General features: G+C 36.3%; 1 protein-coding gene across 1 annotated transcript; it reads left to right on the forward strand.

Moving 5' to 3' along the window:
- Positions 1–1,820: 1,820 nt before the first annotated feature.
- LOC145229819 (uncharacterized) lies at positions 1,821–4,423 on the forward strand. The gene is made up of 4 exons (XM_080095150.1): positions 1,821–1,887; positions 2,354–2,445; positions 2,703–2,806; positions 3,519–4,423. Exons 2-4 carry the CDS (start codon positions 2,358–2,360, stop codon positions 3,714–3,716), a joined length of 390 nt encoding a protein of 129 aa, XP_079951276.1. The 5' UTR covers positions 1,821–1,887; positions 2,354–2,357; the 3' UTR covers positions 3,717–4,423.
- The last annotated feature ends 18,670 nt before the right edge of the window (positions 4,424–23,093 follow it).

Raw genomic sequence — 23,093 nt, forward strand, 5'->3', positions numbered from 1 at the left:
ATCAACATCGACATTTGACTATGCATGTGAAGAGCACTACACAGCGAACAAATTTGGATGGCATAATATATACGTTGTACATGCTATACCTTTGGATACAGAAACTGATCCTAACCTACAGACATGAATGGTTTTTAATTATACACAGTGCAACTCCCACTATTTTCCAATTTTTCAGGTTGTTCTGTACCACCAATGTATATGTTGCTTTAATGGTGAATGCTGTTAAATTTGTCGTAAGTTTTTAATAAAACTAAGTGAACCTGCGGCAACATGAAGTAGTCTACTACAACATGAAGTAGAAACAAATGCAGGATTAAAAAACAGCTACTATAGTAAGGGTGGAATTTACCGCACAATATTCACTTTTAAACATAGTACCTCGAGTCAGATCGACTGGTTACTATGCAAGGTGTCGTCTGATTGGTTTAATCAGTCCACTACGCTGATTGGTTATCAACTCACATGACCCAGGAAAACCCGCTTTGTGATTGGCTTAAAAATCCCTTTGGTTCGAATTCGGAAACATTTTGGAAATATGCAACCAGTTCGCTGATCTCATAAAATTTCGTGAGATGGTTCGTTAGAACCGGTGTGAACCGGCTGAATCCCACCACTGGTTGAAACTTACCACCCAAATACTTAATTAAAAATGGTATAAACAACATATTTTTGTAAAGTTGCATAGGTTTTAAAACACAAAAATCAGTGCGACATTAGTGGAAAAGTTGTAAACAAATATTGCAAATAAAAGTTTACAAATGGGGACAGCCGCTGATTTCAGGGTATTTCCCTTTGGTAGTTGCGAATTTCACGGCCGTGTTGCAAAAAAAATATAACTGGAAACGCATGCTGTAAATTGTAAAAGATTTAAACAAGCTTCGGCTGGTCAAAAACAAATAATGGCCACAGGAACCCAAACGTTTTACACGGCGAGAGTTTATTGTCAGCAATTCAACATCCCGTCAACGAAAGTTACCAAGTCGACATTCAAACTAAAACACGAACTGAAATTGTGGAACTATTGGAACGACAAGAAAAACTTCTGGCAAACAAGTAAACTAATTTATTCATTTTTTGTGTTTGTTGTTTTATTTTTATCAACAGTATAGATCAAATTGCTGTTATTGTTAAAATGATCAGCATACTATGTAAACAGCATACTATATAAATGTTAATTAAGATAAAAGCAGTGTACACTGTTTCGACCTCTAATGTCCAATCAGTGGAGCTGGTGGCAAGACACAGGCCATATTGGTTAGCCTAGTAATTTAACATCATTACTATGTGTTTCAAACTTTGTTTTTAGACAGTTTATGTCAAAATTACCTGATGGAGGCAAAAAGATTGAAATAAAAGCTTCACAATTGAAAACAAGATTGCAAGAAATTGATGCAGAAAGTAACAGCAATGTGGAATTGCAAACCTGTACAATGGCTGATGAAAATGTAAGTTATGAAGTTTATGGATATTTAGATTATGGTACAAAAAACATAAATTTTTAACTTTAAAGAGAGCTCTTCTGGCCAATGTAATTTTAGAAAATTACATTTGATATTATGCTTGGCAGCAATAGCTTATAGATATATGTTTTTTTATTCATTGTTTATTATCAGGAAAGTGAATCTATTTTATTAGCTAAGGATAAAGAAATGTTGGAAACACAAAATAGTTTTGAAAGTGGAGATGCCAAAGTACAAATTTCATACTACATGTGTTGATGATGCAAGGCTGCTTAAACATAACTTGGTTTTAGAAAATGAATGTGGATGAACTGAAAATTGTGGAAAGAGGATTCAATGAAATGTCAATCCATGAAGGTCCATTTTACGATGTTGTGAAACAAGCTAACGCCAAACAATCAAAATCGAAGTTTGTTTTGAACAGGTGATGCAATGTTTCTACACATTTCACTGACATAATAACCTACACTTTAAGTAGTCTTCAGGGCAGACAAATGGTTAGTGCAACCACTTAGTTCACAAGATTGTGGGTTCTATTTCAACTGGCAATTTGTGTTTCTCTGAGAAAAACTTTATGTCATTGCTCAAACTTAGTGGAATCTGATTGGGTTGGACTTAATTGAAGTCACAATTTTGTAAAGTCAAAACATATAAAAAAGGATTTAACAGGCCTGCAAGAAAACAGGCAGCTAAATGGTGCACTTTTTGTGAGCAAAATGTGTTTACAAGATAAAATGACAAAAAGTTTACTATGTGAAATTAAATTATTTTATCACAAGCACAAATCAGTTGGTGATTTGGTTAGAAAAGCAAGTAAATGTGTGTTTTCTTGTTGTCATTTGAATGATTGGGTAACTCTGGTTGTGAATTTTGTGGTTGTGTTTTCACAGTTAGATGAAGGAATCTCATCAACTGGGTGAGAACAGTGTTTCCAAAAATAAACCTTCTACGCCTGCGATGAGAGAAGAAAACCATATTACAGGTGAATTTGTTACAAATGATTTTTTGTGCATAAAAACCAAACTTCTTTTGAGCTGATGTAACTCAATCACTTTTTTGGTGTTTCCATGTTTCCCAGCATTTGTGTTTCAAAAATTCTTGCGTAAATATTCACTTTCACATTTGGACTGATTTGTGCACATGCCTGTTCTTCTGAGGTTCAGTTCAACTTGCATTAAACCAAACCAACAGTCAGTGTGTAACAGATACCTAGTTGAATATTTTTTTATTATTGTTTAGAACAAATTCTGAGCATTAAATCTCAATCACCAGGGAAACTCACAAAGTTGATTTCTGTCGATGAATGCAGAACGCTTCATATGCAACAACAAGCTATTGTGAAGGTGACTTTTATTTTTATTGACAAAACTGCACCAAACAGAAATATATTTGTAATTGTAAATATGAAAAACTGACTGATCTATAATGATTGTACAAGTATTTCTTGTAAACAGTTTAACTATCTTAGTAAAATTTGTCAGATGACCTTATAAAATATTGCATGCTTATATCATTGCCAATATTACTGCTCTTGCATGCTTATATCATTTGCCTATATTAAGTATTTAACAAGTGTTGGGCTAAAGATGAAACTTCAATCTCTACCAACATATTCAATCATGATATCACTTTTTCATGTAACAATTAGTTGCTACATTTGATTTCAAAACAGAAATATAACTAAACTAAGCTTTGCAAAACATCATGGCAAACATACAGATAAAAACGGTTGAGTGCACATCACTGTTGCAAGTTATTATGTAATTAAGCAGATTATGGAATTAACTAGTTTTAATAAGTAATAAGTTATACAATCCTCACCCATTAAGCAAAATTTGTGATTAACTGGTGGGCAATTAACCAGATTTGATCATCCCAAGTACTCAGGTTTAAAAGCAACAAGAGTTTAATTGGAAAATACTGAACATGCATTTGTCCACCAGGTTGCATATAGAAGTTCTCGAAACAACAACTAGTATTCTGTTTAGCATTACACCAGTTGAACGAAAAGTTTTGTTAAAAAGAGTTTAATTCATGAAATTGTTTCCTTATTAGAAGCAACAAGCTGAATTGGCTGCTGAGCGACTTCTGGCAAAATACGGTGTTGGTGTTGGTAGAGTAACAATGGAAAATTCTCATTCACACACACAAGCTCACCCTGAAGGTGTGGCTGATTTTCATCAAGAAGAAACATCGGATAATGACGAAGATGAGGTTGTTGTGCACATGGATGACCTTGATGATGTTGATTGAAATTGTCAGTTGACCTTGGTTGAGCTATGTCTGCATGTGGTCAAAAGAGGTTGGATTTGGAATCAGAATTATGACACTGAGGTTGACGAATCACAGACAAGACTTAATGAAACCTTTATCGCCATCAAACTATGGAGTATTCGTGTGACCACTTAGAATACTGCATGGTGTGTGAAATGTGAGAATACAAGCCCAAACAAGGGTAAATTCGACCAGATTCTAGTAATATTTCAATTACTGCAAAATTATGATTTTCATAAAAGCTTGTTTCAGTCCTTTACAACTTTTTGGCCGTGTGATAACATGCGCTGACAAGTGCTGTATTTTGTACCACTGCTTTACTAGGATCAATTAAACCCATACGATTTGAACAGATTGTAACAAGATACAGATTTTGTCTTAGGTTGGTGTTTTTGTGGCCAGAAACAAATTCTGTACACATGGCACTGGCTGGTTGTTTGTAAACAACCTTCTGAGAGTCTTTTGAATGGCAATACCTTGTTTTTGTCTGTATTTACTTTGTACTATGTTTTTCTCACTACAGTCTGTCTTAAGTTCAAGTAGTTATCTTAAACTTTTTGTTTTGCATCTGAGCAATTAAGTGTCTGTTTTATTTTTTACAACTTTGTTGAACTTTATTTTGTCATTTTCGCCACCAGCAAACTTGTAGCAAAATGTTTTGCTAAACATGCAAACTTGTTTTTTAGGTTTTAGTAAAACTGTTAACAAAAAAAATTTAAACATGGCTAACGGCAAATCATCTGCTGCGTATTTCAAAAGTGTGTCACTTTTAATTTGGATCACATCAATTTCATTGTTTTCATTGCTTCATTTTGCTTACAACCAGAAAGCAATGCCAGATCAGTACATGGGCCCTGTTGGAACATTTTATCGATGGTTGGCTTACGAACATCCGTGGGGTACAAGAGTTACTTATCAAGTGGCATTAGTTATTCATCTTGTTGAGGGTTTTTACACTCTACATCTGACAAACCGATACGGAATAACGGACACAGTAGCCAAGATAAAGTGGTTTCTGCAAACCCTAGTTTGTGGGTTTTCATCATGGATGTTGTTGAAAAAAAACTTTAAAAAACAAGACTAAACTTAACCACCAACGAAGTCTGGTTCAGTATTTGTATGTATATCATGTTTCAGATTTTTGTGATTAATTGATCATAATTACTAGACCCACCACACCTGCATTATATTGTTAATTACTTTCGTGACAAATTTCCTGCCTCGTTGGGTTATTGTTTAGTTTTAAGTTTACTCTTGAGTACATTGTCAACTTAGTAATAGAAAACTTATGTACTATAGAATGTCAATTGTAAAAAAACAGACAAAAACATTTAATTTGGTAAATATTGTATATATTTCATGTCTACAATTTATATTAATGTTCTTGGTTACAATTTACTACCTTTGGTTTTTTTGAATGCTACAAAAAGTGAATCAAATGATTTTGTGCACTTTCTCTATTTGTTTATTAATTAGTGTGTTGAAATCAATATAACAGCACTTAATTTTGTTATTTTTTTTGCTCTGACAAAACATAAAATATTTTAAATTGAAAATGTTGATACCCAGTTGTACTACAACTTTTGCAGTTCCATTTTATAATTGCGATTATTATGCAGTATTTTGTATTAACGTTTATGTGGTACAATATGTATATATATATTCAGTTCAATTTATTAGTGTATAAATTTGTTTCACTAATAGCGTGGACATGCATGACTATAATACAATAACTGACCTACACAAACATGCTTTTATTAATATATTTTAGCACCATTATACTGCTATATACACGTTTTAGCAATTATCATATTTTCTGCAATGAAGCGTATCTGCTACAAACAGATAGTGTTATGGTAGAAATTCTGTGTTATTTAGGTTTCAAGAAAGCCTTTAAAAAAATTTAAACATGGTTAACGGAAAACCATCTGTTGCATATTTTAAAAGTGTGTCACTTTTGATATGGATTGGATCAATTTTTTTGTTTGCCTTGCTTCATTTCGCAAGTTACAACCAGAAAGCAATGCCAGATCAGTACATGGGCCCTGTCGGAACATTTTATCGATGGTTGGCTTACAAACATCTGTGGGGCACAAGAGTTGTTTACCAAGTGGTGCTCGCTATTCATTTGATTGGGGCATTGTACACTCTACATCTGACAAACCGATATGGAATAACGGACACAGTTGCCAAGATAAAGTGGTTTCTGCAGAGTCTTGTTTGTGGATTTTCGTCTTGGACAATGTTGAAGAAACACTTTGAAAAACGAGCAGAGTAAAGTAACTACAAACTTTGGTTTAGTTTGTGTATGTATATCATGTGTCTGATTTTTGTATTGAATTAACCATCATTAGGCCAACCAAACTTCCGTTGTGTTGTAATGACTTCCAGGTCAAATTCCCGCCTAATTTGTTGTTCATTTTCACAAGTTCATTATCAAAAGGAAAAAAACCTGCTTTCTTTAATCAATTGATGATTATTATGTATATATTCCATGTCTACAATTTATATCAATGTTGTTGGTTGCTATTTACTAACTTTGGTTTTTTTAAATGCCATTAAAAGTGATTTAGATGTGTTTGTGCACTTCTCAATTAATCGGTGTGTTGAAATCAATTTAACAGCACTTAATTTATAGATCAACTTTCTAAAAGTTTTTACATTTTTTACTCACATATTTTAAATGCTCACATGTCTTTTTATATATTCAAAATATTTTAACTTGAAAATGTTCCCCCAGTTGTACAACAACTTTTCTGTTTCATTTCTTTATTGTTATTATTATGAAGTACTTAGTACTAACATTTATGTTTTCACTATATTCAATTTAATGGTGTATAACTTTGTTGTAAAGCAATAACATGGTATGATTATAATACTTGCAATATATATCTACTAACTGACAAACATGCAACATGCTTTTAATTAATATTTTTCATTTTACTGCTTATTAAACAGTTTAGCAATAAATTTAGTTTTTTGAAAAACGATTTTAATCAATAAAGCATCGCGCTTCTAACAACTATATATGTGAGTGGTACTAAACATTTATCACAATTTCACTTTTTTTTACTTTGTATTCAGGTCTTTGTAAATTAATTTTATACTATCCTAAAAATGTATTAAATTGAGAAAATCAAAGATGACAAAACTGGAATCAGCAACATTTTTCAAGTCTCCACATATTTTATGGATGTTTCTGGTTCTTGCAGGAATGTTTTTATGTCATTGTGGTTGTTACAGGCCTCAATCTGTCCCGGACAAACACATGGGTCCTGTTGGTGCTCTCTACCGGTTACTTGTCTACACCTACCCCTCAGCTATACAGGTTATATATCACTGTGCACTTCTGATACATTTTGCAGAGGCTCTTTACTCCATACACCTCACTTCAAAGTACGGCATTACTGACAAATCAACCAGGTTTAAATGGTTTGTCCAAACTATGCTCTTTGGAGTTTTCTCACTAACTTTAATGGAAAACCAATCAACAAAAGACCAGTAAATGCTATGATGCAAATGACTTACCAATTTACCAACTAAAGTCAAATGTTTTTTACTTGATTTACTTTCGTGGATGAAATCGCAAATTTTGTAACAACTTGTCCTTTATTGAAAGTGACTATCACAATTTTACTTTGGTTTAGTTTTTCACATTTTGCAAACTTTTTGTTGCACAACAGGTCTTACATTGTCTTTCTGCATTTATGATTGCTTAAAGACCAGTATGACATTCTGTCATATTATTTTGTTTGTTGTTTAAACGTATATTGTTTCTACACATTTGAATATTGCATGTTTTTTCTGTTTTGCCCCAAAGCAGTAAATTCTATGTTGTGCAAAAATCATGTCTGCAATAAAATCTTAACCCGACCGATTCAGCTGCAGTGCGTCCAACCACGAGGTTGACACAATGATATTTTCAACTAGTAACGTTTTGAACTTGCCTTAATGGGTTTGAAACCGAAACTGGACGTCGCCAAAATGTCCTAATCTTTAAAGAATTTTCAGTCAACAGAATCTTGGGTCTATCGTTGATTAAACGTTGCGCAGCTATTTTCTTGTGGTGATTGGTGCAGTGCAATTGTGTCGCTAGGTTTTCTTACACCAAGCGAAACTCTATTCTAACATAACTGAAAAGTGTCGGCGGAAATATTTAACTAAAAGTTTGTTAACACAGCAACTGTATTTGACTGAAACACATTTTACACAATTACATCAAACTAACACAAATTGTCGCCAAGATGGCCGAGCGCACCGCTTTGTGTTCAGAAGGTCTTGGGTTCTAATCCTATCTCGGTCGCTTGTGTTTCCCTGAGCAAGAAACTTGAGCGGCATTGCTCCAACCCAGTGGTTTCCGATGGGTTGAACTAAATTGAAGTCACCAACTGCATAAGTCGAAAACATCAAATAAAAAAATGATCAACGGACTTGCAATAAAACAGGCGGCTCTACGGCGGACTCATTGTGTGCATTCAGGCGTTGCCCGCCCACCAAGGTTAAAAATAAACAAACAAAACCAGTGGATTTTCCTGGCTCAGACCGTGGAACTGGACTCTTCAAGCGGTTGCCATGGTGATACAATGCTGTTCTGTAATCAGGGTCAGTCGGTTTCAAATTAAATTTTCTTTTGGGACCAGCGCTCTGAGCGGAGTCAATCCATGTTGTCGAGATAAATTGATTCATTGAGGTCACTTCTATCCTTGTAACATTTTAACCTTGATTAACCTAAAACGACAAAATCCTGCTCTCAACTACACGTCAATTTGGACAAAATTAATTTGCCAATGGATGAGCTTAGATTGAGTTTTGCGCGGCACAATAGACTCTTTCGCATTAATTTACACCTAAATAATCATTACTGTGGTGTGAAATATGTTTGCAGAAACGCTCCGACGGTCCCCCTAAAATCGCTTGCAAACCTCTGTATTGAAACCGCTAAGTTACACGGACATGTCAAGTTTATAGAGCTCTTCTGGCAGTTATATTTTTATTCCGACGTTTCGACGTCCTATACAGGTCGCCTTCATCGGGGTAAATAACACTGAATGCGACTAGTACAGTGCAGATAAACAAAGGAAAAAAGAACTAAATGCAAGCACGTCACAAGTCACAACGCAACGAAAACACCGCTCGATAACATGGATATGGTTGGGTATAAAAGTAATAAAAAGGGTTACACAGTCGAAACAAACTCTGGTGATGTTGTGGCTTGAATTCGATGGTAAAAACCGCTTCACAGTTTATGCAAAGTCTGCAATTTACAAGAGGAACATGCCATGCTGGGCCACTCGAGTGCGCCCCTGAGCTAAAACACTGCGCCTTAAGCCAAGCAGTTTTTAGATTGCTGGTTTCCAACCTTGTAGGCCAGGGCTACTCAATTAGTTTTGTGAAAGGTCCAGATAGAAAAGGAAAAAATACCAAAGTTCCGGACACATCTGTAAGTAATGCAACATGTCTTAGCCTTTGGTTAAGGGTAGGCCCTAATGCGGAAAATCGTAATACAAAATTTTTCACATTTCTTAAAGCCAAATGTTTCTGTCATCAAAACAAACGCTTGAATTAGGCACTGATCATAAATTAAGTTTTGGCACGACGACATACAAAACAGTTTATCTAGTTTTGCAGAATTACTTCCTAATCTTAGGTATACTAATTCAAAATTCAGTTATTGCGTCATAGATACAATTATGCGCAAACAATCGCCGTTTTGTTAATAGTCTATTGGAGTTTGGAAATACTTCATGCTCCTAGCAGTACTCCGACAATCGCTATGCGGACTCGCGTTAACTGTCGCTACATAGCAACGATCAAGAACGTAACACACAATATAGCGAATGTGGCCGCAATCAAAATACCGTCGGTGTCCAAATCCAACGCCCCAAAGGGCCGGATTTGGACCGCGGGCCGCCATTTGAGTAGCCCTGTTGTAGGGTGAAAGCAACGGGGCCATTTTATAAAAACATTTGTGCTATATAAACCACCACTAAAATACTTGCACTTTTCTTTTCTTGGCAACGACTGGTTTGTAGAGCAGTGAAGGATGAAACTTGGAACGTTTGTTTGTGCTTGGTTGTGATTTGCGCGAATTTGCGAACTAAACTCCCTCACATTGTTAGTTGGGGCATGAACAAAAGCAAAAAGCATTGAACCTACAAAAAACGAATTTGTGCTTCAAAAAACCTACTTGTGATGTCACAGGTGTTCGTTTTGCGCAACAAAAAATCGTGCTTCAAATGTTGTAAACGGTTCAAACTGAGAACATGTTCCAAATAAAATAAAAAGCTGTTAAAATTGTCTCCATTTAATTCTAGAAAAAATCTTATGATTTGTGTTTAAATTGAGAAATCTTGGTTGTATTTAATTATATTTTGCATCAGTTTTATTTTAATGTTCTATTAATAACACATGCGTTTAAATAAAATCAATAATAAAATGGATTTGGAATTTTTTTTGTGCAATAACTGCTGAGGAAACGTCAATCAATGTCACCAATAGCGGGATTTCTGGAAATTTATTGTTGTGATCAATGTCAGTTCGAGCTGCAAAATTTTTGCTGCGATCAACAATCGGTTTGCAAACTGTTTTTTGAGTTTAATCTAGTTGCCTACCACAAAAACTTACAAAAATATTTTTGCTTTAAAAAGTACTAGCCATCACTTCTGCGGCATTTGGCGTAAATATTTTGTGCACAGAAATTAATTTGCGTATTAATTTCGCCCGAGAATGTAAACAGCGGAACAAATATTGATAACAGTTTGATTATGCGTAACAGGAAGTCTTGCTGACGTGCGGGGCTTGGGAAGTGACAATCATCTGCCTGGTTTGCTGAAAGCGGAAAATACGTTTGGAAACCTTTCTGACCGCAGACGTAGAAATTCAGTATTTCATGTTAATTAAACAAACTGGTTAATACTCTTTTACCTCTTTCAGATAATTCACAGTTTCGAAAGTTTAGAAATTGTAGTTGTTTATTGAGAAAACATCGACTAAAAGATTTAGGAAGAATGATGTACCACTTCGTGAAAAGGTAAGCAAATTATCTTACATGTAAAGTATATTATAAGACGCTCAGGGAGGTCGCAGGTTCAAGTTTGTCACTCATGTATTTCTTTACAACGCCCCTGTTGTGTTTTTAGAGATCTCATCGTAATGATTTTCGCTGCAACCTTGATTTGGTTCATCGCACCGGCTCCATGCCAAGCAGGGAGTAAGTTTGAATGTTTGATTATTTACCAACAACCATTTAACTAACGCTTTATTTAAAGCTACGTTTATTCAGCGAATTAAGTTATATCATTTAAAGGTTTTAATCCTTTTTAATTCCGCTGTGATTTTCCACTGTGACGCAAATATAAACGATCCACAATTATATGTTTGTGATTGTTGATTGCAGATTTTACTTGCGATTATGGGAGAACGGTTGACTCAAGTTTCTTTTGCTCTGGTGGTAATCCTGACTGCAGAGACGGAAGCGACGAGAAACGGGTCACATTTCCCACCTACCCTGCTAACCCATCATCGGAGTATATCAGGTGGATTTTTTCGGTTATCAAATGACGTTTATGTGATTATTTACTCTACTTGTCGCTTCAAGTGCTTGACAGTGCAGAAATAATCACTAAACAAAATTTTATAAAAACGTGGTTGTTGTTGTGATCCAGCATCTGGCTTCGAAATTCTACAACATGCTTAAACCGTGAAATATAGCAACAGTGTTTGCGCGACGCGTGTAAACTTGCAAAAAAAACTACATTTTTCTTCATTCCAGTCTGATCTATTTTACGCGTTGTAATAATTTATCGTTTATTACTTCATTAATGAAAAAAATCCTTATTAACCCGATAGTACAAAACTTTTGGTCGTTTACCCTGGGAAATACCCTAATGGGGGTGGGTAATTACCAGCAACAACACGAAGCCAAACTTCAGAATGTTGGTTGTTAATTACACTTTAATTTGTGTTCATAAAAGTCAAAATATAATGATTCCACTTTCACAGCTGCGACAACACACATGATATTTGGTCAGCAAACAAAGTATGTGCTCTGCAAAGGCAGGAATATTGCAAGGGTGGCATCACTTGTCAGAACAAAACTCTATGCGACGGCGGTTGCCCCTCCCACTTTCGCTGTCCGGATTCGACTTGTTTGAAGCGTTCAACTGTGTGTGATGGCGATCCCTGCAATGACTGTCCCGCCTTTCAACACTGGAGTAACGGATACGGCTTTAAATGTGTCAAGAACAACCGGATGTGTTTACTTCCGCAGATGTTCTTGTGGGACGGCGTACAAGACTGCGAAAATGGATTTGACTTATGCTACACGCCCGAGAATGGCGATGTGAGGTATGTATATGTTTTTAGGTCGGTTGTGCTTCATACATCAGCTGAGTTTTAAATACTATTGTGGCGCCCAATTTATTGGTTTTCCTTCGAAAAATACACTAACGTCTAACCACGAAAAACCCTAGGTTTAGACGCGTTCGAGCACTGCTGTCTTTATTTAAAAACACTGAATAAAACTGTAAGATATTGGCAAGGTCTGCGCAGCACAAAATTTAAGACAAGTTAACATACGTCAGCTGGAGAAGAACTTCTCACAACAGCACGTGACCAGCAATAAACTTAAAACAACTAATAAAAAAACAAGTCACGTGGTCGAAACCCCCTGGCCAATTATCATCGCCCTAACGGCTATCTTTGATTGGTTACACCTGAAATTGTAGCTGAAATGCTGCGAGAGGTCACGACAGGATAGGAGTTAAAAAGATGTAGTGAGCGCAAAGTGTGCCGGGAAATAAATTTATAAGAGGCAATCAAACAGTTAAAATGGTAAACGTGAACGTGACAAAAACATGTGGAGAGGGATTAACGTGGAAAACATTAAAAACACATCGTGAAATTAAGATAAACACGTTTTGGGCAAATAAGCACCCATACAGAAAACAACTTATAATAAACTAGCCTAGTAAATTAAAGACAATATCAGGACTGCGAGACACAGGTGACTAATGTAAAAAAGTGATAACGTAGAGACACACAAGTTTTGGTAACACTAATGCAAGCGTACACACATTGGTTATGCCTTAAAACGAAATAACACTTGCTATAATACCACTTTACTAAAAAGGAAACTTGCAATTTTTAGATTTTTGGTGTGCAACGTTTTCAAGTTTTTTCAAGGCAATATGTAAAAAGTCATTTGACGTTTGTTTTGTTATCTTGAGGTAATGTGATACTTGAATGACCTTTATTTCGTTTTCAGGGACTTCCGTCGTTCCTCCAAAGCCTCGTTCAACAATCAATTGTGCTTCCAGTGCAAAAACGACTCCATGATCGTTTCAAGGTCAAGTGTGTGTAATGACGTCATCGATTGTCCTGATATGAGCGACGAATGTAATTGTACTGGGAAAGTCCCCGAAATGTGTGACAAATCAATAAGTTATCGTCGGTAGGTTTACTTGATTTTTTGTGAATAAACGATTGTTCCAACAAAGTAATTATTTTAAACAAACGTATCTGCAACCTGTTGTTGTATTGCTTTAACAGCTTGACGGTTTAAAACGCGATCTGCAATATGGCCAAATCTCAATAATGGTTAAGAGTGGACAAACTGACACCAGTGTAACATCGGGATTCATGTTAAATTATGAAAACCTTTACCCAGTACTCTTATGTACATATGTTACCAAATTTGCCTTGTTTAATTGTCAACCCGCGGGGCACCGGCGCCCACTCTAGAAACTATTGTTTTGTTGCAACTATCGTAACTATTTTAAACCCAGCTCAGCGGGACGATGCGATTGTTTCGACATTCATGGAGTTTGTCGCAATATAATCGATCCAACCAACGCTTCCTGTCCAAAAACAAAAGATGAGGTATGCAAATCACATGCGCCTTGTGATGGAAATTCCCCGTGCGAATATCTCTGCCCCTCCCACTTCTGGTGTTCGGAATCGGTTTGCTGGGAGCGTTCATCGGTGTGTGATGGGAATCCCTGCAACAACTGCCCTGCGCTGCCCCGACCGAACGGACACGGCTTCAAGTGCATCAGAAATGGTAAAACTTGCACGTTGCCCCAGCAGTTGCTGTGGGACGTCATACAAGACTGCGACGATTCCGCTGATCTCTGCTTCACATTGGTTGATGAAATGATAATGTCGGAACCCAGGTGTGTTAGAACGCTTACAACGCCCGAAGTTTCAACCGTAGTTTTCAAATTTAATATTTCCCCTGCAGGGACATCCGCCGCTTGCCGTCTGTCTCCTTTAATCACTCTTTGTGCTTCCAATGCATAAATGACCCCACGGTGATTTCAAGGTCAAGTGTGTGCAATGACGTCATCGATTGTCCTGATATGAGTGATGAGTGTCTTTGTGAGACAAAACAACCAACAGGTTGCGGAAAGTTTTCAATGTAGGTTGAAACGAGTATTTTTAGGAACTAGTCCGTCTATTAATGACTAATATTGTCGCTTTATCTGTCCTTACCTTGCTACCACTTTGGTCAACTTAAATTGAACCAAAATAAAACCCATAAACACAATATTTTTGCATATATTTACGTTGACATATATTATTTACATGATAACATGGTGTATTTCAGGGGTGTCAAACTCAAACAACTTTGGGGGCCAAATACAAACTTTTAAGTAAGTCGAGGGCCGCACTTGGCAAACATTTGTTACAGTGTAACATGACAACAACCAAAATGCATAATTCAAGAGTAAAATGTTCAGTAATACTATTGAGTAGTGATGCACCGAACCCGCCAAAAAACGTTTAGGCCGAAACCGAATATTCGGCCATGAGGCCGAATAATTTCTGCCGAATCAGGCCGAACCTAAACTCCCCTTTCTTATGGACGTTTTCAACTAAACCAGGGGTGTCCAACTCGAAAGCACCGTCGTGCCAATTTTGGTTTCAAAATATACTTGCGTGCCAATGTTTGGTACTTTTTCCAAACCATGTCATAAACGTCTTAACGGTTCGGGCATAATCCGAATATTTGGCCAATATGTAGAACCCTTTTATATGGTTAGACAAAAATATGTCGTCAAATGCGAGTAAACTTGTTAATGATACTCCAAAAACATTTTATTCTGTTTATGCGACAAAAGATATAAATAGTTTGCAACGGGACTTTAGTTTTGTCAAAAAACGAACCATTTAACTAGTGGGTTGTGTAACTTTACTACTGAAAATCTTTACTGAAGTTATAACTAAAAGAAGTGAAGAATAAAGGCGGAGAAAATCAATAGAAGCAAGTTTAATCGCGTGACTAATCCTAATGTTTATCATCTAAATGTGCAAAAGCTTGTGTGCAATTTCCATGTGCTCTGCGTGCCACTTTTGGTACGCGTGCCACGTGTTGGACACCCCTTAACTAAACCTTGTGTTGTTGATGCACATAAACTCAATTATGACAAACCAAAATCACTTTCACAATGCGGAAGCTTTACTAAACTTGTAACATTTTGCAGACAACGTGGCTCGTATTTTAAAGATACCACAAATAGTTAACTTGAGATGTTTCGTATGGGCGAAAATGAAAGTTTAAGTATTAATTCCTTGCAATAAAAAAGTTCGGTTTCGGCTGAATTTTCAAAAAATTTCGGGCGGAAACCGAAACATCGGAAAACAGCGTATTCGGCCGAAATGTTTCGTCGGTGCATCACTACTATTGAGTATTTCAAAAATTATATTAGTATTGTAATAAATAGCAAACAGATATACATTGTAGCAAAAGTGAACCGACTATGATTTGAGTAAAAACAATGACATTCAATGACGCAACAATCGCAATTGCTGATTCTAAGGATGGCTACTTTAGATCATCCTCAAAACGTTGCATACATATCACTAAGAATGATTGAATTGTGTCATGTGAACTCACTGGTCTGACAGGGTATTCTGCCTGAATAAAACACATAACTTCTTAAAGTTACTTTGCGGGCCGCATGTTTGACACTCCTGGTGTATTCAATAAAAACGCTTTTGCTTTCACGAAACCTGAACATTACGAGTGCACAGAGCGACCTGCGTAAACCCGAGCAGCTGAAAACGCAGGAAACGCTCGATGGCCAAACGCGCATTTAGAAAGCGAACGCTCAAATTGTTCGCTTTAACCCAGTAATCCACAAATTCGATTCTACCATACCTATACAATGTAAGTGGTGGTGTGATTGTTTACAGTGGGAATGTGAGTGCCGAGATCGACTGTTCGACAACCAACAAGATTACGGAGGACGGGTGGAAATGTGCAACGGTGAGAAAAATTTTAATTATGTGTTGATTGAATTTACTTGTTTACCATTGTTGAATAAATGTGTGAGTGGGACTAATCGATTAAATCCGAAAAAAAAGTACTGTATTGTTTTTCACAAACATTTTTCGGCAATGCTAATTTGCGGATTTTTGTGTGCACTCTTTCCTAAGGATTTATATCGTTTCCATGAAGCATCAATTCAATTTTCAAAAACTTGCTTGGGTCATATGTGTCATGAGCGCGTAGCGTGTCCACAAACTATACGTGTGAACAACCAACAAAAAAGGGTCGCCTAAACTTTTTCTGGGGTCGCTATAAATTCAATTTACTGGCGTTTAAATTTATTACCTAAAAAATTATACGTTTATGTTCTAGTTCGCAATGTTGCTCATGTTTTGCAGTACAGCTTGGTACCTCGTGTCACAATCTAATCATTGTGATGCAATACCGGTAATCAAAAACCGAACAGTTGCGACCCAAATCTATTGAAAACACAAGTTGTCTAACCCATTGTTACGCGATAGAGCCCTATGAATGATATATTGTGTCAATAATAACACATGGGGTACAGGAAAAAATGCATAAATTAACTGATTTCTACAAACTGGTGGGCTTTAACGCAAATTAGACTAGCAAAATTAAATGAAACTTTTGGGTTTTAACATTTAAGCGTAATAATACACGCTGAATGGCGTGAATGCTAATATTTAAAGTCTACTTGAAAATTAGGCAGGCATATTTACATGAAAATAGCTTCAGTTTAGGCATTCCTTGAAACATTTTTCTCCCCATCGGAAAACAACGCGACCACATGTAAATCCTGATTTCAATTTCTTTCAAATTGGGGTCGCTTGTAAAAAAGGTTGAAGACCACTGTTTTACAACACACGACAAATGCAACATTTGTGGCCTTTTTTGACCCAGACAAGTCAAAAAAATCGCTCATATTATAACTAATACGATATCTTCCTGACATGTGCAAAAAACAAAACTGACTTTGCGATATTTTGTTTAACTAACGCGATATCTTGTTTTGCATGTGCCTACAAACTGTACGTGTGAACAACCAACAATAGCCGGTAAGTTATTACTAACCATAGAACGAAACAGACCTGACATGTGTGATATTTTGTTTAACTAATGCGATATCTTGCTTTGCATGTGTCCGCAAACTGTACGTGTAAACAACCAACAATAGTGGGTAAGTTATTACTATCCATAGAACGAAACAGACCTGACATGTGTGATATTTTGTTTAACTAACGCGATATCTTGTTTTGCATGTGTCCACAAACTGTACATGTGAACAACCAACAATAGATCGTAAGTTATTACTATCTATAAACCAAAATAAACTTGACACGTGTGATATTTTGTTTAACTAATGCGATATCTTGTTTTGCATGTGTCCACAAACTGTACGTGTGAACAACCAACAATAGGCGGTAAGTTATTACTATCCACAGAACGAAGCAAACCTGACATGTGTGATATTTTGTTTTGTTGCACTGAAATTCTGAGAAAGTGCACTTAATTTTAACAAAAGTTGCAGTAAAAAGTTGCATTTATGCACAATCTTTTTAATATTACTATGGTATAAGATGCTCGAAAGGTTCCGTCGTATAACCCAACAGTTTAAGATTTTCAGAGTGTCTGCTTGTTCCGTTTCTTTCTTCGCTATTCAATCGATCATGCGTACATTTTTATGTTCTTTAGGTTTTAAACCTACATGACAGCATTTCGTTGTCAGCTCCTGCTGAGCTGTCAAATTTGGTACTTTCCCATTTCACTGACGCCCAGGCAAGACTGCCAAAAATTACATTTTTTGCTGGTACGCAGCAAGAAAATAACGCAATGCAGAAATAAAAAAAAGGTGACTAAGTGAAAATGTAATTTTTTGCTCTCCCGCCTCGGCGTACGTGAAATGGGAAAGGACCTCAAATTTAAACGACAGTGAATTAAATTGGCTGGGTTGGTTGACCTTCTAGCTTACAAACCAACTGTTGCGTCAAAGATAACATTGAAATGCAGTTAATTCATCACGTAGCTCTTTGTTATGCAAATCAAAGAGAATAGAACTAGAGATGTACCGCATATTCGGTTTGCCGGATTTATTCGGCCGAATCGGTCACTTTTGCAAAGATTCGGTTTCAAATTATTCGGCCGAAACCGAATCTTTTACGATAACAATTTTAAAGCGTTAAACGTATCTTTTCAGCTTAAGGTACCACGCAGATCTTTCAAAAGCCCAAACATAACGAAATCGCGTCAATTTTTATCTTTTTCAACACATTATCGTTTTTCCCACTGTAATCAAAAAAATTAGCAATTTATTGGCAGTTTGCAAATCATGCTTGAAGCAAATTTAAACCCCACAGAACTGAAATAAGGACGAAACACAACTATTCTGTACTAATTGCCTGGTAGATAAACATTTTTTCATGTCAAACGCGTAGGGTACGACCTCGCGTGACGTCATAAATTATTCGGTTGATTCGGCCGAATCGAAATTTCGCCGATTCGGTACATCACTAAATAGAACCTAGAAATACTAGAAATAGTTTTATAGCATGTTTATTAAATCAATTCTTTATATTTTCCGCAATACTTGATAAAAGTTGTATGAAAAATAGAAAAAAGTTGGAAAAAGTTACAACATAAAATTCCTACAAACCGCTTATAACAGCATACTAGATAAATTCTGAGTATTTAGGAAGCTGTCGGAAGCTGTAAAAAAAGTTGCAAGAGTTGCCCTAGTTATTACTATCCATAGAACGAAACATACCTGACATGTTTGATATTTTGTTTAACTAATGCGATATCTTGTTTTGCATGTGTCCACAAACTGTACGTGTGAACAACCAACAATAGTACGTAAGTTATTACTATCCATAGAACGAAACATACCTGACATGTTTGATATTTTGTTTAACTAATGCGATATCTTGTTTTGCATGTGTCCACAAACTGTACGTGTGAACAACCAACAATAGGTGGTAAGTTATTACTATCCATAGAACGAAACATACCTGACATGTTTGATATTTTGTTTAACTAATGCGATATCTTGTTTTGCATGTATCCACAAACTGTACGTGTGAACAACCAACAATAGACGGTAAGTTATTACTATCCATAGAACGAAACATACCTGACATGTTTGATATTTTGTTTAACTAATGTGATATCTTGTTTTGCATGTGTCCACAAACTGTACGTGTGAACAACCAACAATAGCGGGTAAGTTATTACTATCCATAGAACGAAACATACCTGACATGTTTGATATTTTGTTTAACTAATGCGATATCTTGTTTTGCATGTATCCACAAACTGTACGTGTGAACAACCAACAATAGCGGGTAAGTTATTACTATCCATAGAACGAAACATACCTGACATGTTTGATATTTTGTTTAACTAATGCGATATCTTGTTTTGCATGTGTCCACAAACTGTACGTGTGAACAACCAACAATAGACGGTAAGTTATTACTAACCATAGAACGAAGCAAACCTGACATGTGTGATATTTTGTTTTGTTGCACTAAAATTCTGAGAAAGTTGCACTTAATTTTAACAAAAGTTGCAGTAAAAAGTTGCATTTATGCACAATCTTTTTAATATTATTAGGGTATGAGATACTCGAAAGGTTCCGTCGTATAACCCAACAGTTTAAGATTTTCAGGGTGTCTGCTTGTTCCGTTTCTTTCTTCGCTATTCAATCGATCATGCGTACATTTTTATGTTCTTTAGGTTTTAAACCTGCATGACAGCGTTTCGTTCTCAGCTCCTGCTGAGCTGTCAAACTTGGTACTTTCCCATTTCACTGACGCCCAGGCGAGACTGCCAAAAATTACATTTTTTGCTGGTACGCAGCAAGAAAATAACGCAATGCAGAAATAATTTTCCGCAAAAAGCCACACAGCAAAGCGATAACCCACCCCTCCCCTTCCCCAAAAACAAGTCAAATGCCACACCCCAAACCCCTAGGTCTGCAAACTTCATCCAAGGCATTGCAGCAAAACTCAGTGTTGGCGACTTTAACAAAATCAATAGCCTGAAAAAGGTGACTAAGTAAAAATGTAATTTTTGGCTGTCCCGCCTGGGCGTCCGTGAAATGGGAAAGGACCTCAAATTTAAACGACAGTGAATTAAATTGGCTGGGTTGGTTGACCTTCTAGCTTGCAAGCCAACTGTTGCGTCAAAGATAACATTGAGATGCAGCTAATCCATCACGTAGCTCTTTGTTATGCAAATCAAAGATAATAGAACTAGAGATGTACCGCAAATTCGGTTTGCCGGATTTATTCGGCCGAATCGGTCACTTTTGCAAAGATTCGGTTTCAAATTATTCGGCCGAAACCGAATCTTTTACGATAACAATTTTAAAGCGTTAAACGTATCTTTTCTGCTTAAGGTACCACGCAGATCTTTCAAAAGCCCAAACATAACGAAATCGCGTCAATTTTTATCTTTTTCAACACATTATCGTTTTTCCCACTGTAGTCAAAAAAATTAGCAATTCATTGGCGGGTTGCCAATCATGCTTGAAGCAATTTTAAACCCCACAGAACTGAAATAAGGACGAAACACAACTATTCTGTACTAATTGCCTGGTAGATAAACATTTTTTCATGTCAAACGCGTAGGGTACGACCTCGCGTGACGTCATAAATTATTCGGTTGATTCGGCCGAATCGAAATTTCGCCGATTCGGTACATCACTAAATAGAACCTAGAAATACTAGAAATAGTTTTATAGCATGTTTATTAAATCAATTCTTTATATTTTCCGCAATACTTGATAAAAGTTGTATGAAAAATAGAAAAAAGTTGGAAAAAGTTACAACATAAAATTCATACAAACCGCTTATAACAGCATACTAGATAAATTCTGAGTATTTAGGAAGCTGTCGGAAGCTGTAAAAAAAGTTGCAAGAGTTGCCCTAGTTATTACTATTCATAGAACGAAACATACCTGACATGTTTGATATTTTCTTTAACTAATGCGATATCTTGTTTTGCATGTGTCCACAAACTGTACGTGTGAACAACCAACAATAGTACGTAAGTTATTACTATCCATAGAACGAAACATACCTGACATGTTTGATATTTTGTTTAACTAATGCGATATCTTCTTTTGCATGTGTCCACAAACTGTACGTGTGAACAACCAACAATAGTACGTAAGTTATTACTATCCATAGAACGAAACATACCTGACATGTTTGATATTTTGTTTAACTAATGCGATATCTTGTTTTGCATGTGTCCACAAACTGTACGTGTGAACAACCAACAACAGCTGGTAAGTTATTACTATCCATAGAACGAAACATACCTGACATGTTTGATATTTTGTTTAACTAATGCGATATCTTGTTTTGCATGTATCCGCAAACTGTACGTGTGAACAACCAACAATAGACGGTAAGTTATTACTATCCATAGAACGAAACATACCTGACATGTTTGATATTTTGTTTAACTAATGCGATATCTTGTTTTGCATGTGTCCACAAACTGTACGTGTGAACAACCAACAATAGTACGTAAGTTATTACTAACCATAGAACGAAGCAAACCTGACATGTGTGATATTTTGTTTTGTTGCACTAAAATTCTGAGAAAGTTGCACTTAATTTTAACAAAAGTTGCAGTAAAAAGTTGCATTGATGCACAAGTTTTTTAATATTATTAGGGTATGAGATACTCGAAAGGTTCCGTCGTATAACCCAACAGTTTAAGATTTTCAGGGTGTCTGCTTGTTCCGTTTCTTTCTTCGCTATTCAATCGATCATGCGTACATTTTTATGTTCTTTAGGTTTTAAACCTGCATGACAGCAGTTTCGTTCTCAGCTCCTGCTGAGCTGTCAAATCTGGTACTTTCCCATTTCACTGACGCCCAGGCGAGACTGCCGAAAATTACATTTTTTGCTGGTACGTAGCAAGAAAATAACGCAATGCAGAAATAATTTTCCGCAAAAAGCCAACCAGCAAAGCGATAACCCACCCCTCCTTCCCCCAAAACAAGTCAAATGCCACACCCCAGAACCCCTCGGTCTGCAAACTTCATCCAAGGCATTGCAGCAAAACTCAGTGTTGGCGACTTTAACAAAATCAATAGCCTGAAAAAGGTGACTAAGTGAAAATGTAATTTCTGGCTGTCCCGCCTGGGAGTCCGTGAAATGGGAAAGGACCTCAAATTTAAACGACAGTGAATTAAATTGGCTGGGTTGGTTGACCTTCTAGCTTGCAAGCCAACTGTTGCGTCAAAGATAACATTTAGATGCAGCTAATCCATCACGTAGCTCTTTGTTATGCAAATCAAAGAGAATAGAACTAGAGATGTACCGCATATTCGGTTTGCCGGATTTATTCGGCCGAATCGGTCACTTTTGCAAAGATTCGGTTTCAAATTATTCGGCCGAAACCGAATCTTTTACGATAACAATTTTAAAGCGTTAAACGTATCTTTTCTGCTTAAGGTACCACGCAGATCTTTCAAAAGTCCAAACATAACGAAATCGCGTCAATTTTTATCTTTTTCAACACATTATCGTTTTTCCCACTGTAGTCAAAAAAATTAGCAATTCATTGGCGGGTTGCCAATCATGCTTGAAGCAATTTTAAACCCCACAGAACTGAAATAAGGACGAAACACAACTATTCTGTACTAATTGCCTGGTAGATAAACATTTTTTCATGTCAAACGCGTAGGATACGAGCTCGCGTGACGTGATATATGATTCGGTTGATTCGGACGAATCGAAATTTCGCCGATTCGGTACATCACTAAATAGAACCTAGAAATACTAGAAATAGTTTTATAGCATGTTTATTAAATCAATTCTTTACATTTTCCGCAATACTTGATAAAAGTTGCATGAAAAATAGAAAAAAGTTGGAAAAAGTTGCAACATAAAATTCCTACAAACCGCTTATAACAGCATACTAGATAAATTCTGAGTATTTAGGAAGCTGCCGGAAGCTGCCGGAAGCTGTAAAAAAAGTTGCAAGAGTTGCCCTAGTTATTACTATTCATAGAACGAAACATACTTGACATGTTTGATATTTTGTTT

Source organism: Phallusia mammillata, chromosome 5 (assembly GCF_965637545.1).
Source record: "Phallusia mammillata chromosome 5, kaPhaMamm4.hap1.1, whole genome shotgun sequence".
Lineage (NCBI taxonomy): Eukaryota > Metazoa > Chordata > Ascidiacea > Phlebobranchia > Ascidiidae > Phallusia > Phallusia mammillata.